Source organism: Leptonychotes weddellii, chromosome 3 (assembly GCF_054177405.1).
Source record: "Leptonychotes weddellii isolate Sample4059 chromosome 3, ASM5417740v2, whole genome shotgun sequence".
Taxonomy (NCBI): domain Eukaryota; kingdom Metazoa; phylum Chordata; class Mammalia; order Carnivora; family Phocidae; genus Leptonychotes; species Leptonychotes weddellii.
Genome location: NC_138371.1, coordinates 1,742,877 through 1,760,392, shown reverse-complemented (window position 1 = coordinate 1,760,392; position 17,516 = coordinate 1,742,877). Strand labels below are relative to the sequence as shown.

The 17,516-nt window shown below is 53.5% G+C and overlaps 1 protein-coding gene across 6 annotated transcripts in view; it reads right to left on the bottom strand.

Annotated features, from left to right (window-relative positions):
* Positions 1-17,516, bottom strand: part of HDAC4 (histone deacetylase 4) — a 288,348-nt gene that overhangs the window by 145,968 nt on the left and 124,864 nt on the right. For all 6 annotated transcript variants that reach the window (XM_081813268.1, XM_081813273.1, XM_081813270.1 and 3 more), the window contains one exon: positions 4,700-4,771. In XM_081813268.1, coding sequence (XP_081669394.1) covers positions 4,700-4,771 — 72 coding nt within the window. Of the gene's footprint in view, positions 1-4,699; positions 4,772-17,516 lie in introns of those variants that run through there.

Below are 17,516 nucleotides of genomic sequence, written 5' to 3'. Positions count from 1 at the left end.
AGCAAGCAGGAGGAGCACAGCAGGCCCCCCACGACGCTGGGGCACATGCTCATGCAGCGTGGCCGATGGGCACGGGGTGCTCCACACGCACCTGCATCCGCGGGCAGGACGGAGCACGTTCCCCGCGGCACAGCCTCCCGCCTGAGGGAGTGACAATGGCGCTGGGATGAGGAAACCAAGGAGGGTGGTGTCCGTCCTGCCAGCCCCGGCTGGCACTTGGGCAGGAGCCACCCACGGCAGCATGACCCTTTACCGTCCTTTGCCGCACCCCATCCCAAGCCCGGAGAGCCCAGCTTCCCATCACACGCACACGGGGAGCGGCACCTGAGAATTATCTCAGGGGCGTGGTTCCCAGGGGAGCCACTGCTTAAGGTAACTCATCACCTCGGGTGCCAACAGGGAGGTTTTCTGGCGCTTTCCTGGGCTCATTAGGGGGTCACACATGTCTCATATTTGCTTCTACCGCATCAGATGCGTTTTCTCTCACCAAAATTAAACAACGGTATAAGAAACATGCCTGGGAGGCAGCAGAAGCTTGTGGCACCAGCTAGCCTCCCACAGCTTCTGCTCCAAAATTCAAGAGGATGGTCAAGAACTCCAATAACCCCTTGACAGTGTGGGGGTCAAATACCTTTTAAGATGTGGGAATCCACGGCTAAAGCTAAACCTCACTTTTTTCTTAGTTTGGGTAAGTTCTCTCGAGTTCCTGTAGTTTCTTCAAGAATCCACATTTTTCTTTTAAAAACTGTACCTTTGTTATATAGCCTCAAACAGAAACCTGCCTGACTGGGCCACACATGCTTCAGGGGCACACATATGGAGGGCGGTGCTGCCTGCATCCCACACCGCGGAACATGCTGGAGCTTCTCCTGCGCACAGCTCCCATCCCCAGAGTCAGCCGCCACGTCCCCCCGGGCGCGGGGGTCACAGCACTGTCAGCGGTGGTCTCTCCTCCAGCAGTACAGAGCAGAGGAGGTCCTGCCCCATAATTACATGCTGGGTGTCCTGAGAGAGCGCTCCTGCCTCAAGAATCCCCGTCCCCTCTCCGTGAGGCGGAGGTGCTCAGGGCAGTGAGGACACTCTGCTGCCGTGATGAGTACACGCGTGATGGACAGCAGCCCCTGAGCATGCCATCGGGTCAACAGTGTTTAATATGTGCATCCTGTTCTTTTGTTGGTAAAGATTTTATTTATTTTAGAGAGAGAGCGCGACACAGATAGTGAAAGAGCATGAGCAGAGGGAGAAGCAGGCTTCCCACTGAGCAGGGAGCCCGATGCGGGACTCGATCCCAGGACCCTGGGACCACGACCTGAGCCAAAGGCAGACGCTTCACCGACTGAGCCACCCAGGCGTCCTGTGCACCCTGTTTCCCTCCACTTTGCTCCTGGATGACAGAGGCACTGTTCTCCAACCCCTTCACTCAATCAAGGCTGCTGAGTGTCCACACTGTGCAGAGCCGAGTGAGCTCCGCTTCCAGTTCTGGAAGCCAACTCCCAACACGTGGGGTACCATGTCTCTCTTCCATAATAAACACACATTGTTTTTATAATCAGAGGGAAAAGTCTTGTTACTTCAGGAAAATGACAATGATTCACAAATGAGTTCCTTAAATGTCTCTCAAGTCCCCTATAGCCCAGACACCTGGCTCAGGTGGCTGTATGATCCAGGGGCATTTCTCACTCCCCTCAAACTCCAACATCTCTCCCCACCTGAGCCGATGAAGTGGCTTCCACAGGACTCCGGCTCAGCCACTGTGTCGGCGCCCCAAGTCCCCAGCCGGGAATAAGAAGGACGGCCTCCAGGAAGGGGTAACAGGTGTAACACATCCATAACCCTGTTACTCCACTTCTTCAAGAAACAAAGGAATGGGATGCTAACCGGGCGTCACAGTAATAAGAGCGGTTCTGTGTGAGGGGTGGGGAAAACGGCTGCATGGTTTCTCGTTTATGATGCAACTATTTTACAATTACAGATTTGAAAACAAGGAAAAGAAAACAAAAAGAAGGAAAGGCTTGTTTACACAGAAGAAGTTACGGGGGGGGCGGTTAAGAAATCAGAATTAACCCAAACTAAATAGCATTTTGGCTTTTTTCTTCTATAATACAGACTTTTCTACCATGAAACATCATTCTTGTATGAATTATTCCACGTCTCAATCGAAGATGGTGCACAAATAAAAGACAGGACTAGTGCTTTCTATCTGACGTCAGACTGCATAAGGACTGACTACATGTAAAGAGAACCAGTATCAGATGGCGCCATCCACAAGCAGAACGGCCCAGCAGTGGGACTAGACCAACAGTGGGGAGGGCCGTCTGCGCCCTTCCCCACTCACAGTACGAGTTTCCATGTGAAGGCTGGAGTCATTCCTGCAAATCACATACACGTATGGGTTTGTTCTCACACTGCCGAGCGTCATGAGGGTGCTCAAGGTCAAACTCAATTGTGAGGAAATCTCCCGGGGCAAACTGGGATTGACAGAAAAGTACGTTGAAGAACGTTTTTACTCCTGTATTGTGACGATGTGGCTGTAAAGAAGTTTTCACATTAAGTTTCAAGTTCTGTTTTCTTGTAGGATGTAGTTTCTGGTGGGGTGGAATGACCAAGCACCGAGTGGTGAAGAAGGCCCTTCACAGAAGCAGCCCTCGACGTGCAAGCTTTGTGACCGTCACACCTACCAGCACGCACGCACCTCCTTCCTTGCCAGCCGCCCACAGGCGTGGGCAGCAGACGCTGACTGCAGGTGAGGCAGGAAACGCAGTATTATCCAACTCTGACCAATGGGGATCTGGCGACCGGGAAGTTAAATGACTTGCTTCAATGTCATAGGGGCACGCTCCCCAAGACACCATTTCTCAAGTTGGGTGGGCCCCCTCAAAGAAGAGGCCCATCAGGACCATCCCAAGATCCTGAACCGGCTCTGTCACAGTTAAGTCACGTGCCATTGTCAGTGTGTCTGTCAACGGGACATGAAGAGATGACATCTATCCAGGAACTACTAAAAATCAGACACATATATGTGATCCTCTTAAGAATCCTGCAGAGAAGGCATTATTATCCCCATCCACAAAATGAACGATCAGCCTAATAAGGTCAGGCCTCAGTACGAATCTGAAGTCCACGGGCGGTCTCACACTAAGCCAGGGGAGTCCTTTATCAGGTCTCAACAGGCCGTGTGTCCTTCCCAAGCCAGAAAATTAATCTGGAGCCCACCTCTTTCTGGTCCACTTGGAAACAACACATACTTCCATGGCCCATGGGGCTGTCTGGAAAGTCTCTTCTTCTGCCCCACACCTGGGGGAGCACTAGGAACCTGCCTTAATATGCCCAACCACACAAGGATTCCGTGTTTAAGCAACGGTAACACTGGCGAAGTGAACTCAAGAGGAAGTGAAAATGGGCACGGTTTACTTTACATGGGCTGAAATTAAAACCTGAGTGTCTCACAGGCGATTTTGAAGCCTCCTTCCCTGAACCTGGGGTCAAAGTCAAGGCGTGCGGGAGGAGGGTGGAGAAAAGGCATGAAAACAGAAGACCGAGTGGGCTGTGAGCATCCTGGGGGGCGGCCAGGCGAGCGCCGGCCCCAGGAACACGGAGCGCCAGAGCGCCATCCAGGGGCCTTTGCAGAGAAGTAACAGGAGCTTCGTGTGTGGGGAGACGCCAGGACCGAGCCTTGGCAGACCGCGGAGAATCACTGTGCAAAGAAGGATTTCCCTTCCTTGACACTTCCAGCCTCTGTTTAAGGGGACTGGGGAAGGCGAGGCAATGGGTTGGTCTGATGGGGGCCAGGCCCACCATCTCTCCATCCCGGCCGGCGCTCGCGGAGGGGGCGGGCAGGGTGGCACCCAGGAAGGCTGGGGTCCAGGAGATGCCGCAGAGCCAAGACCACCAAGATAGAGGCCTCGGTGCATGGTGAAGGCAAGGGTCCAGCAGTGTGGTCTTGAAACACGGGCTCAGGACTCTACGGTGCACTCACACCCAGGCCTTGAGGGGCTACTCCTCTCAATAAGGCCGAGCAGCCTGCACAGGACAAACAGTGCCCAGGCTGTGAGCTAACATCCTGGAGGACACTAGATGGGGGCAGGGGGAAGTGTTTTACAGAAAAAGAAAAAAAAAAATGTTTCCATGGCCATCTAGATTTGGAAAACGTTGCTTAAAGCATGCTACTTAGAAAGATTGCATATGGAATGAAAAACATAATCACAGCTGATGTTCTTTTGCTAATAAAAAAAAAAAGGAAAGGCGCTGGGGAGACAAGGTGACTGACAGGCCTCGGCCATGAGAAGCCTGGGCCGAGGCGAAGGTGTGACCTGCCCGCCATCCCGGGGCTACCAGCAGCCTGACCACGCCAGGCAGGGAACGTGTGGCCGCAGCTCAAGCTCAGAGCTTTTCCCCACAGATCCTCCTATGGATCAGGTCTGGGGTTACATCTCAAACGAGCAGTTGGCACCTTTGGGAAGAACACACCCTCTGGAGCTCAAGACAGAAAAGAACCCCATTTCTCTGCCTCTTCAGGAGCATCAAGCTGATGCCCGATTCACTTCCACGACGGACGGCCTATTTCACCCCAGGAGCAGAGCACAGGGGTCAGAGGATCTAATGGCCCACACTGCTCCCCCCACACCCCCCCAGTGTGGTGGGGCCTCCAAACAGCCCTTCGGGTGAGCCCGAGCCCCCCAGGCTGAGCGTGCTGACTTACCTGTGCTGGGCATGTGGTTCACGCGGGCAGGGTTCAGCAGCTCCACGGGCTGGTCTCGGCCAGAAAGTCCATCTGGAGGACAGAAAGCACCAGGCTTCAGAAAGGGCTCTCATTTCAATGCAAATACTTCACACTCAGAGTCTGTAAGGAGACTCCTCGCGAACAATGGAAATGCGTGTCCTTCTTTTAAAGGAGAACAGGTTTGATGCCATCACACATTATTTTTATTTGCTGAATCAGAAAATGAAAAACCCCTTGTAGAACAACCAAAATAGTCCCCGAGTGAAAGATGGCCAACAGCAATTCTGGGCCTACCACATCTATCTGGCTTGGCCGTTCGGGCTCACTTCTGTTTAGCGGCCACGTTATACCTGTTGTGTTTGTCAGAGTGGCTTTTCTGCAGAGACCACAGCAGTAAGAGGATCAAAAAACAAGAGCCACTCCTCCTCTTCCCAGATGCTGACAAACGGCCTGGGGTGTTAACAGGAACAGCCCTGGGAGGCCCAGCCGAAAACAGCTGTGGGGGTGCCTGGGGGGGGCGCTCAAAGGAAACGAAGACACCCAAACACACTCTCAGAAGAATACTTGGCCAGGTACTCACAATGTAAAGAATCATTTCTTTAAATGCACTTTCTGCCTGGATTCGGGCCCTGTTTCTATCTCTCCAGGCTGAGTGCAAAGATGGAGCTGGAAGCCGGCCACCACCTAAACCCGGAGCAGGCTGCTTTTAGACTGCCTGAGATTTTCCATTTTCTCTCAGATAGAAAAGAAAGAAAACTCTGGCAAAACTTCCAGGAATCACACTTTTGGTTTAAAATTAGCTCCTGACAAGTGGTGTAAACCGGCCTGCAGTGACAGGCGCTTCATGAGGACGCTGACGTGGCGGTCACTCTCGTGACTGACTGAAGGAGAAAGCGCCGGTTTCACAGAGTGGCCACGAGCTCCCCGAGGCCGAATCTCAAATCACCACAAAGCAAATAACATCAGATCTACGGACTGCACTAGAACCTCACTTTTCACCCAAAATGGGTAACCCCTTGCACACCCGTCACATGTAGTGTTACACAACCCCCGTGTGTCTCTGAAAGGGTTCACAATCCAAGGACAAAAAGCATCACCCGGAGGAGATCCAAACGTGAGCTCCTGAGATCTGAAGACCCCCAGGAAGGGAGGGAAAGGCGTGGGAGGCCTTCTCAGGGGAATCCACCACGGGGCATCTGAGACTCGGCTCCCCAAACCAGCCGCGTATCCCAGCAGTTCCTAGCCATCACCAGGCATCTCTGGGGCTAAGACAGTCCAGGCTGCCTGAGTGAGGAGGACCGGCCGGCCAGGTAACACCCCGGAAGCGAACACCAGGCCCAAACTCTCACCCTGACTGTGTGCGCCAGGGCTTCCGCCACGGACCAGGACCACCCCCGACAGCCCAGGTGCCGACCTGGAAGCCTGTCACTATGCCGCATGAGCACCTGCACTGCCATTCAGAGAGAGACCTGGAGACTCATAGAGAAGCACTCTGGAAACTTTTTTCCTGAAAATAAGTAAGTGAAGTTCATTTTGTTTATAAATAAAGTTAAAATTTCATTTTCAAAAATACAAGATTCATAAAAGTATATTTTCTAAAAAATCTGAATCCCACTGTAAATACTTTCAGAAGGCCCCTCCGAAAATCCTAATCTAGCTGCTATTTTTCAGTGGGCAGGGTCAGGAGCAAGGTGTTCGGAAAACCATCCCATTCGGGGCTCTGCAACTAGGTTCAGAAGAGGACCTCAGCTTCCAGCTGAGCGAAGGCTCCAGAACAAGAAACAGTTTAGAAACCAAGAAGCCAGCAAGGTTTCCTGAGGAAACTCCGAATTCCGGGAGCAGTTAGTGGCCGCGCCAGGCCAGCATCCTAGCTTATATAAAGACCTTTCCTCGAGTTTGGGATTGAGCTGTGTATGTCTGGCCCAAGCCCCAAAGGTCTAATTACTCCAAAACCAAACGCATAAATGATGCATCATAACACGTTACTTTTATCCACACTAAAGTGGGAAGATGCATCAAATCTCAGTGCAATCAATTCAGAGTATAAGTTAAAAAGATGTGTGGTTATGTGTACGCAAAAGTATCGCCCGTGTGTTTTATTTATTTTTTAAGATTTTATTTATTTATTTGAGAGAGAGAGAATGAAAGAGAGCAAGCACATGAGAGGGGGGAGGGTCAGAGGGAGAAGCAGACTCCCTGCCGAGCAGGGAGCCCGATGCGGGACTCGATCCCGGGACTCCAGGATCATGACCTGAGCCGAAGGCAGTCGCTTAACCAACTGAGCTACCCAGGCGCCCGCGCCCGCGTGTTTTAAATCAAGGTATGGCTTTGCTGAGTCGGCTCCTGCACACAATGTCTGGACGCTGGACTGGGGTAGCCTTACTGAATGGCCAGCACACAGGTACGTGCTTGCTGACCCACCAGAACACGCTGCCGTGTGATGGGGGCACACTTTGTTCTGCGGGCTGGAAACGCTGGGGCCTGGGGCCTGAAGCGTGGAGGGGGGCACGGCCTATGGCTATGAGGCGCGTCCATGTCTTTCTCCCCCGCCTCCCCTGAATTCACAGGGTCTTCTGTGGAACCCACTGAGAAGGTCAAGCAGGCACCGGACACATGGGCCAGGAGAACCTGGGAGAGGTCGTGAGGCACACGGAGGAGCCCCGCGCGGCTGCCACCCCAGGACAGGGGAGCCCCCCGCTGCCCCACCCCAAAGAGCTCGGCCAGCCCGCGCTTGCGCAATGTGGAGACTGAAGCAATTTCTGTGACAACTGCCACATCATCCATAACACAGAAAATCAAAACCTCACTAAATGAAAAGGTTCAACACCTTCCCTGATATATATAATTAAAGAGGATCTGCACTTTAATGCTGCACAAAAATGTATGTTTCTTGCACCAATAAAGATACTACATGAAAAATCCACACACAGGTTACCTAACCAAATGGGGAGGAGAGTGTGAGGGCAGGAGTGGGGGCAGGGAGGGGGGAGGGCAGGGAGGGCAGGAAAGAGGAAGGGAGGGCAGAAGGGAGGCGGGGAGGAAGGAAGGGGAGGGGAGAGGAAGAGAGGGCAGAGGAGGGAGAGGAGAGAAGACAGAGGAGGAGGGCAGGGGAGAGAAGGGAAGGGAAAAGGAGAGGAGGGGAGGGAAGGGGAGAGAACAGGGGAAGGGAGGGGAGGACTTGCATACAGGACTGGGAGAGCCTCCTGTCCCTGCCTCACACACTACAGTCCTACCTGGTGGGGACCAGAGAGCAGCTCATTAAGGTGAAATCTGCCCTTCCCTGAGGGTCTGTGACACTGAGCATCTCCCCCCACCCCCCGCCCACGCACTTACTGGCTGTTCTTAATTCAAGTCTTGGGCCCCTTTTTAAAAAATTAGGTTGTCTTTTTTCTCCTGATTCAGGGGAATTCTTTACAAATTCTGACCATGGATTCTCTGGCAGTTACATGGGACAGACACCATCTCGGAGACGGCCTTTCTTGACGGTCCCATCCATCAATCCTTTTATAGCTTCTGCTTCTCATGTCAGGTTGAAGAAAGTCTTCCCTACCTGGAGGCTGCAAAGATATTTTACCGTACTGTCACCTGCAGGTCCTGTGGCCTTCCCCTTCACGTGTCTCTCATCTCATCTCTCTGCTCTTGACTCTTGTACACGGTGTGAGGTGGGGGTCTTTGGTTTTTTCAATGAGAACAGCCAAAGGTCTCATCAACGTTAGCAAGACATCTTACTTTCACTGCTGGTCAGCACACGAGTTCTGTCAGACATCAAATCTCTGTCCTATTGGCCAATTTGTTTATACCTGTGCAAATAATCATACTGTCTAACTGGTATCATTTTACAATAACTCTTAATATCTAGCAAGGCAAGAGTCCCTATTTTCTTCTTCAGAACCATCTTGGGTGATGTGGGTCCTTTACCATATAAGTTCTAGAATCAGCTTGTCTTCCAAAAGACAGAAAGACAAAAGGAGAAAGAAAAAGAAAAAGAAAGAAGGAGAGGGTAAGAGTGGGAGGGGAGGGGAGGGGGCTAACTAACTCTCTGGGACCATGTAGGTACCTAGAATTGGGAGAACAGAATCTTAGCAAGATTACACCTTCTAATCCGTGAACATGGAATATCACTTCACTTCATTTCTATCAAAGATGTTTTAGAATTCTGAGTGCAAAGGTATTAAACATCTTTAGATTTATTCCTAGATGTTTGGTATTTTAAGTAACATATTCTACACAGTACTGTAGATTTAAATCACCGCATGTGGGTTTTTCATCCCAGCACCTCGCCGAACTCATTCATTCGATCCTTTATCTGAAGTGGATTTTCCACCTGCAGGATCATGTGTCTATGACAGTGACAGTTTGGTTCTCCTTTTCTTTCTTTTTCTTGCCTTATCCTGTTGGCTAGGACAGATGCTACATCTGCACAGAAACACTGAGAGACACCTGGCGCTGTTTCTGATCTCACCCCTTCCTCCTCCTTGCGTTTCCCTGTGTGTGCGTGCAAGCCTCCCAAACCAAGGGCTCTCGGCGACACAAGTATGAATGCCAGGAAACTCTCATGAAGGTAAAATAACGTGATAAAATACATCCTAAACTGTGCTTAGGGTGGCTCATCTGGTGTAGGTGGGAAAGCGCCACGGCAGGGCGGGGTGAGGGGGCACTGTGCCACCTCCCAGCTCCTGGACGGCAGTGGCCCCTCATCTTCGGGCACAGCTGGTTTTCAGACACTCGGTAGTGGGGTCCGAGGCCTCTGGCAGCAGTAATAATGCCAAGTCTTCATTCCAGCCAATTTTCCTACCCATTTTTATTTTTTCATACAAACTTATTTTAGAACATTTGTGGATTTACAGAAAAATTAAAAATAGCAGAGTGTTCTCATATACCCGCTTCCCCCACGATGGACATCTTTGACGAGGATGGCGTGTCTAGATCTGGTTAACTGAAGCCCCCCGTGTATTCCGGGTTCCAGCCCCCCACCCAGGATCTCACATGACCCCGAGGTGTCACATCTCCTTAGGCTCCTGCCCTTGTTCTTAATGACAGTGACAACGTGAGGGAGTGCAGGTCAGGCACTCTGCTGAATGTCCCTGGACTGGGACTTGTCGGATGTTCTCCTCATGACTGGACTGGGCTGCATGTTCCTATCATGTGACATCGCACACTACCAACGGGACCCATCGCCGGGGTCGTTGGCGTCGGTCCCCTGGCCGGCGTGTGTCTGTCAGGCCTCCCCACTGTAAAGGTGCTTGTTTGATTTCCTGTCTACACAACGTTCTCTTAAATGAAGCCACTCTCTGTAGCCCGCACTGCCAACAATGATATCAGCTACCCTTCCACATCCACTTCCCAGGATCCGGGTGAGGGACACGCTCCCGGAGACACGGCACGGAGCACCAGACACGGAAGGCAGCCCGGCCTCTGGGTCCCCACGGAGAAGGCAGGAGCGAGGTGCGCGGGGCCGGGCACCACCAGCTTGGTTCAAAGCCCGTTCTGCCTGTACCCAAGGCGTGACCCCGCGCTCCTCCATCTCATTTCTCAGACCTGGGGCGCATCTCTGAGGCAGGAACAGCAACAGGCCCACCCTGGAGATGTGCTGAGAATTAATTCTGTGTCTCAGGGGCCACCCTGGGCCTGGTGAGCAGTCATCAGATTTTCTAGTAGTGAGAATGACAGTATCCCTTTCCTTTCCTCTGTCCCCTCCCATCATCTAATCCGGTGTGAACTCAAATCTAACAGAGAACATGCTAGAATGTATGCCAGGGGAAGGGGTTCTTCCCTCGAAAATGCCTGAGCTCCGGGATGAGTATTGGCTTTTGCTCTGCTGCTGCATCCGCTACTGCTCCCGCGCACGCTGCGCTGAGCAGGAGGCTCCGGGGGGAGAGGCAGCCCTGCTTCCTGGGTGCGGGCCGGGCGTGGGGCCACGGGAGGCCGCGACACGCCGTGTTCTGACGGGGGCCGCAGCCCGAGGAGGCGGCCGGTGCTCTTCCTGCCCTCTCGAATCCGGAAGCACGTGCGCCTCGAGGGCAGACTGGTGCCGTGGGGGTAAAGGAGGGTAAGGGCACCGAATGAAGGCCCGGGACTGATGCTGAACGAGAGAAGCCCAGGTTTCCATAAAAATGAACTTACTGAGAAAAGTCACATCCCTGACACTTGTGTTGGTGTGTGTGTGTGTGTGTGTGTACTGGTATGAAACTCAATGCAGGAAAAACGCTTTGAAGAAATAGGTAAGCCTTTGTATGGGAGACCAAAACTTAGGAGGGTCTCTTGCCCGGTGAAGGAGGGCTTGCCTTGTGCCCAGAGTGAAGATGGAAGGAAATCCCGGTCTGCGTGGAGGCCTGGCAGCAAGGAAGACAACTTCTGGCCTCCAGCACACAACACTGCAGGAGAGGTGCACGACTACGCACCAGCCCTCACATACAGTGTAAGTCAGGGTGGGATCACTGGGGTCTGCATTCAGTGGACAACGTGCCTTCCTACACTGTTGACATGAAGCAACCATTTCCCTGCACCCAACCTGAGTGAGCTGCACAATTACCACACTGGACATTGGACCCCCTTGTTCATTTAAATTATAAAAGGGGGCTCACTACAGGGAAATGTCCCACCTCAGAGGCGGAAATGATGCTTGAGGGCAGCAAAATACTCAAAATCTCCCTAGGCCCTCCGCCTGACCTGAGCCACCCCCGTAGGGCCTCCAACCTCCACCCCAGGAGGACTTGGCCTGCCAGCCTCCCTCCTCCTTTGCTGAGTGTCCTGCCCTCCTCTGGGAACCGCCTGCCCGCCCTCCACAGACCACATCCAGCAGTGCCTGAGTCCAGGGCAGTCGGCACCACTCAGATGCCCCACAAACTCAGGGAGACCCAACAGGCAGTCCCCGGTGAATCCTGCTGACAGCCCCCAGCAGCCCGGCCCACCATGCACGGTCCTGAAAAGTACCAAAGGTCTGCAATAAAGCTTGTGTCTGCCCATTAATGTGAATTAAACTTTAATGCATTAAATCTTGTGGATTCCTGAGGCATGTCCAACATTAGTTTATGTGTATTTATCAGAAAACAATGAAGATGGAAGATGCAATCTTTCTCCTTAGCAATATCTCTTCCTTTAGGAAGATCGGGCAGACCTTTAAAACATCAAGGCTCATCTGTGAAGTATTCTCCTCCCTCACCTAAAAATCAAAACTAGCTCCAGCTCCCAGTTTATAGGAAATAGGAGCTGAAAGGAACGTGCTGGAAAGACACCAGGAGCTAAGACCAGTCAAGTGTGGGATGAGAAGATACCCTGGCTCCTTCCAGGGGCCAGGCGGCCTCGGCTTCTATTCTAGACACGTCGTCAATCCCAGCATCCGGATCTGAACAAAGTACTGTGAAAAGGTATTTTCTGAGACCACCGGTAAACGCTAAACCATGACATGATGTTTGGGAATTCATTTTGTTGAGTGTGATAATGGGATTCTATCTGTTAGAAATACATGCTGTAGTATTTATGGGAAAATGCTGTGGCATCCAGGATTTGTTTTAAATTCTCCAGAAAATGAGGTTGGGGAGGGGGCTGATAAGGTGGGTATGGTTTGAAAGCACAAGGTTTCGAAGGCTGGAGAGCGGCATGGGGGCTCCCTACACACATTAAGGTCTCTCTGTTTTCATCTGTGCGTGAATTTTTTCATGGTATTTTCTTTTTTTTTTTAAAGATTTTATTTGTTTATTTGACAGAGACACAGCGAAAGAGGGAATACAAGCAGAGGGAGTGGGAGAGGGAGAAGCAGGCTTCCCGCGGAGCAGGGAGCCCGATGTGGGACTCGATCCCAGGACCCTGGGATCATGACCTGAGCCGAAGGCAGACGCTTAACGACTGAGCCACCCAGGCGCCCCTTCATGGTATTTTCAAAAGATGCCAAGAATAGAAATAAGTCCTCACTTTGTATTTAATAGCATTTGCCCCTGCTTAACTCCAGCTAGGTCACATCACCTAACCAGCTTTCTCGCTAAAATTCCTGACAGTCTTCAGTTATTACCAACCCTGAGCTGTGCAAACAAGAGCAAGCAAACCCTCCTGGCTCACACAACTCAACACGCAGGTCGTGGGCATGTGAGATGGGGCACCCGACGGGATGCCGAATGCGGCACCCAGGACCCGGGGCGCACGCCCTCCACCATGGGGCCCCCGTGGCACAGGCTGTGGCCTCCCTGGGAGTCACCCTCTGCTTCTCTACATGCCCAGACTGGTGACCTCCCTGACACCCAGGGCTGAGTCAGGGAAGATGAGACCAAACGTCCCCTCTGCTTCGGCCCGGGCTCCAGACAGTTCAAGGAAAGGCTGACGCGACGTGAATGGGACGAGCCACAGAGGGAAGAGTCACAGCCTGCTACTCAGAGGAGTTTTCTTTGAGAGAATTCAGAAGTGGAAACACGCTACCCCGCCAGCCCCATGGGGGACAGGGTCCACACAGCCAGAAAACTCTGGTAACAGGAGAGAGTGCAGGGCGAGCTCTGACCCCAGGCCGAGAGGGGAAGAAAGGGAATGAAGGCAGCATGTCCGTGCCCCGAAGGGAGCTGCCGACGGCAGAGTGGGGTCTGTCCCATCCCCATGTCCCCACGGGTCCGGCTCAAGCCCAGAGCTGTACAACACTGACCGAGCAAGGGACAGAGCGGGACGGGGCGTGAGCACACGAGGGCAGCTCTGTGGCCGGCACCAAGGGCAGGCTGCCGTGGTGCTTGAAGCCAGACCAGGCCCGGCTCCCCTCTCTGGGTGGGGACCAGGCTTCCGGGACGGGCATTCCCAGCGGGTCGGGCCGGCCGTCCGGGGACTGGTCTGGCCACTCTCCGACCCCCCGACAGCAGCAGCCCACCCCGGACAGCTCTCTGCCGCTCCCCCGCCCCACGGCCCAGCCCCGCTCGAGCGGCCAGAAGTGATTTAGGAAATCAGGAGAAAATGTCCTCGCCCGCCTTTGAAAACAGATCCGTCTTGGCTCCCTCGAGGATGTCCATCTGCCCTGTGGGGAGGACATAATTGGTGAGTCATTCCAAAGCTGTTTTGAAGAGCGCTGGAGGCGTGGGGGGTGGGGGGGAGAGCTCGCATGTAAGATGTGCAGCCTTCCCAGAGTCTGTACGAGAAATAACAGACAGAAGCCACAGGGAGCACTGCACAGGGACACGGTGAAGCTGCGCGTCCCGATGACTCATGCACGAGTTTTCTAGACGGGGTCCCTTACTAATTAAATTAGTAAGGACACAAAGTAACGCGGTTATTGGCAGAGACGGAAAACCAGCCCCGCTATGTGCCTGCAGACAAGCACACTTTCTCCAACTGCACGTGTGTGGAAGCCCGGAGGCACACCTCTTCTAGTTAAGCCCACCGCAGGCGTTTTTCTGCAGGTGGCCTATTTTCTGAACTAACAGGAGGCTGGGTCCCACAGGTCACATGGCCCCGTGGCATTCAGAGTCAGACCCAGCTTCCACCCCTTGTACGGCCTCCTCAGTAATCATGTTATTTAAACTCAGACTCAGTTTCCCCATCTGTCCACCGCCACAAGAAGTAACTAAAATAACACTGTAAAGAATGGGGCACTTCACCTGCCCTTCTGTGACGCAACCGCGCAGTCCCGTGTCCACCTGGGACAGACGTCGCAGCCCATGCCAAGGCATCCGACTGGGGCAAGAGCATCTCCTGAAAATGTGAGTCGGCAGCTAAAACCACTGGGTGGATAAGCCATTCTCCCAGAGCACTTTGCACGCTGCCGGGCATTAAGAATTAGCTGAAGGGTGTTTGTGGTTAAGTGACAGCAAGCCGGGAAATAGGTACATATTCATAAGCAGCTCATGAGAAATGACTCACGAGTTCCTAACAATAAACTGAAAATGGCCAACTGGAGAAAGTCCGCTCCGGCCCGTGAACCGTGCGGCTGGGCTGCAGCTACGGAGGGACACGGCCAGATGGGAAGACCCAGGCAAGATGGGAAATGGAGCCCCGGGCCCCCGCTCGCCCTGCCCCAGCCTCACTGGCTTCCAAAAGCCTCTCTTGTTCTTTGCACAGAAAAAGGGTCCTTTGCCCTTCTTCCTTTCATGCAACCTTTCAGAAGCAACCGAGCACGCGGCAGATGCCAGTAACGCTCAACACCCCAGGCCCTGGAGGGAGGGACCGCCGGCCCGGGGGGCCTCACCCAGCAAACGCTTGCAGAGCCTGTGTGGCAGGCCTTCTCCGCTAGCACTGCGTGGGGCAGTATTTGCTTCAGCTCTTCAGAAGCGTATCTCCTTCTTCTCAGTTCTTATGCTTGCCAAATCTTGCTGGAACACAATAACACTAACAGTAGAGTTTGCAGTGTTGATTGGAAGCCACGCACACTCATTCCCGGCACTCACTAGGGGTCAGGCACCGGTGGGCAGGCTGCGTTCCCATGACCTGCTTCGGTCCTCAGCAGGGAAACAGCATGAACGCTTCTTTGTGCCCATTGTAGAGATGAAGACACTAGGAGGGACACATGACGAAGGCCACCCTGATGAAGGTGGGAAGCAAGTCTACTGCCCTCTCTCTCCCCACTCGGCCACTCAAGCCACAGCGTCCGCACCCCACCATTCGTCCACATGTTGAACAGACTGCACTGAGCTGGTTATTGAGCAACCATCCTAACGCTGGGGATACAGTCTCCTACGATATCAAGTCCCAGTACCCCAGCCTTCCACTCATGAAGAAGAAATGACATGCACAAACAGATGGTGCAGTATCATGTGCTGGAAACAAAATCCACATGGGAAGAATGTGATTGGAGATTATTTCTTAGATACAGTGATCCAAGAGGGGCTTGTGATGGGGTGACCCCTGAGTGATATGCAAGAGGGAGCCATGTCCACTATCTCCCCCAAGGCAAGGGAACAGCGAGCGCAAAGGCCCTGAGGTGAAACAAACTGGGTGGGTTCCACTGGGCAGGAGCCAAGTGACCAGGGGCAAAGTGAGAGGGGCCAGGCCACAGGTCCCGAAAGTCACCTCGAGACTCAAGTTCTAACTTCTGTCCTCAAGGCGCATTTCAGCTGCCACGTAGAACAGTAAGCAGGACCAGGGCCCCTGAGGAGGGAGCATGGAGGCGGCAAGAAGAGCCCAGGAGGCTGTTTCTAAGATCCAAGGCTAGAGAGACTGGTGGGCATGCAGCGGTAAACGTGGTCCGACTTGAGGTATATTTTGCAGGTTAACCCACCAGGACTTTAGTGGACCAGACACAGGTGATAGGAGACAAAGCACCTCCCTGAGAAACGAGACAAAGGGAAGAGGGGCGGGTGGGCGGGCGGGGTCATGCCTGCTGGGAGGGAAGGTCCCAGCACAGACTGCACTGGACTGAATTCTGAGAGACCTACTGGTCATTCCAAAGAGCAAACAGAACTTCTAAATGACCTCTGACCGTGACTTTATGACTTTCAGGGGGAAGGGGGCACCAAACTGTTCAGGATTTGTGTCAGCGGGTCAAAATGCAACTTGATGTTTTAGTTTAGCGCATGGAGCTCAAGTAGCTGGTTTATAAGCCCTAATGCTGCTCTCCACCCAACTCCCGCCATCCAGACACCTAGCCTCTTGGGTGGGGCTTCTGGAATACGCGCTAATCTCTTCTACGGAGGGAACTTCGTATGAAATGATACTCGCTCCATGCAGGAATCTTGGGTCGGGAAAGAAAGGGCATAAACATTTAAGTGGTGAAAACAGGTTTCATCTTTCTAACTGACTGCTTCATACTGGTGCTCACGTCTCCCCCACGAAAATCTGGTTTGTCCTCACTGGAACGATGACCCGGGTGGAAGGTCTGCCTCAGAGTGCAGCCCCACGTGCAGGACCAGACCTCGGCCGCCCGCTGCCGGGGTGGGGGGCCTCTTCCACAATGGCAGCCTCACCGGTGGCACCTGTCACATTTTCCAGTTGCCACATATTTCCCGCTGTGGGGCACAGATGTCCTCTGGTTACATCAAACGCCCTGGTTTCATTTCATTCATCTCTTTGGAGCCAAGTGCTCCAGACCGGGCACTGCGGGGGCTGGGGGGGCAAGTCCTAACACCCTTCACCCTCAGTACCCACGTCTCCAACCTTGGACATGCGCCCGGAGAGCCCAGAGCCCCTGCTGAAAGCAGCCGAGGTGACAAGAAACTCCCGTCAGTGTGACCCAAACACCTGCCCTCCCCGGCAGCTCAGCGAGGGCAGCTCCGTGTCTCTGGCTCCTCGAGCTCGTCTTGGTGCTGCTTGGTGGCTGCCATGGGCTCAAAGCTCCCTCTGGCAGCTCGTCTTGGGGCTGGAGCAGTGGGTACAGAATCAGAATACTGTTCCAAATTGCAGGTCAGTGGTGTGGAAGCATCCAGAAGGCCCCCAATATCAGCCATGACACATCACATCTGGCTTTCCTGACATCTTAACCTCTCCCCCAGAAGCGGCCATGCTCCACCCACCTGCCAGCAACCTGGATGGGAAGGGTCATTTTCAGGAGCCTGACACTGGACTGTCATGTTCCAGGGGCCTACTGCCAGAGGCGTCAGCAGAAGGAGGACAACGGAGGACTGTCTCATGAATTAGGCCAGCACCTGCGGCTTAGAAAGGCCTTAAACACCTGGTCCTTCCAGAGCCTGGAGCTCAGAGCACCAGCAGTGAGCCAGCCTGCAGCACTAGGGCTGGGAGGCCGGGGAGCCAGGGTGCTGGGGGTCTGGGGAGCTGGGGAACTGGGGGACTGGGAGGCTAGGGAGCTGGAGAACTGGAGGACTGTGGAGGAGGGGCTGAGAGGCTGGGAGGCCAGGGAGCTGGGGAGCTAGGAGGCTGTGGGGCTGAGGGGCTGGGA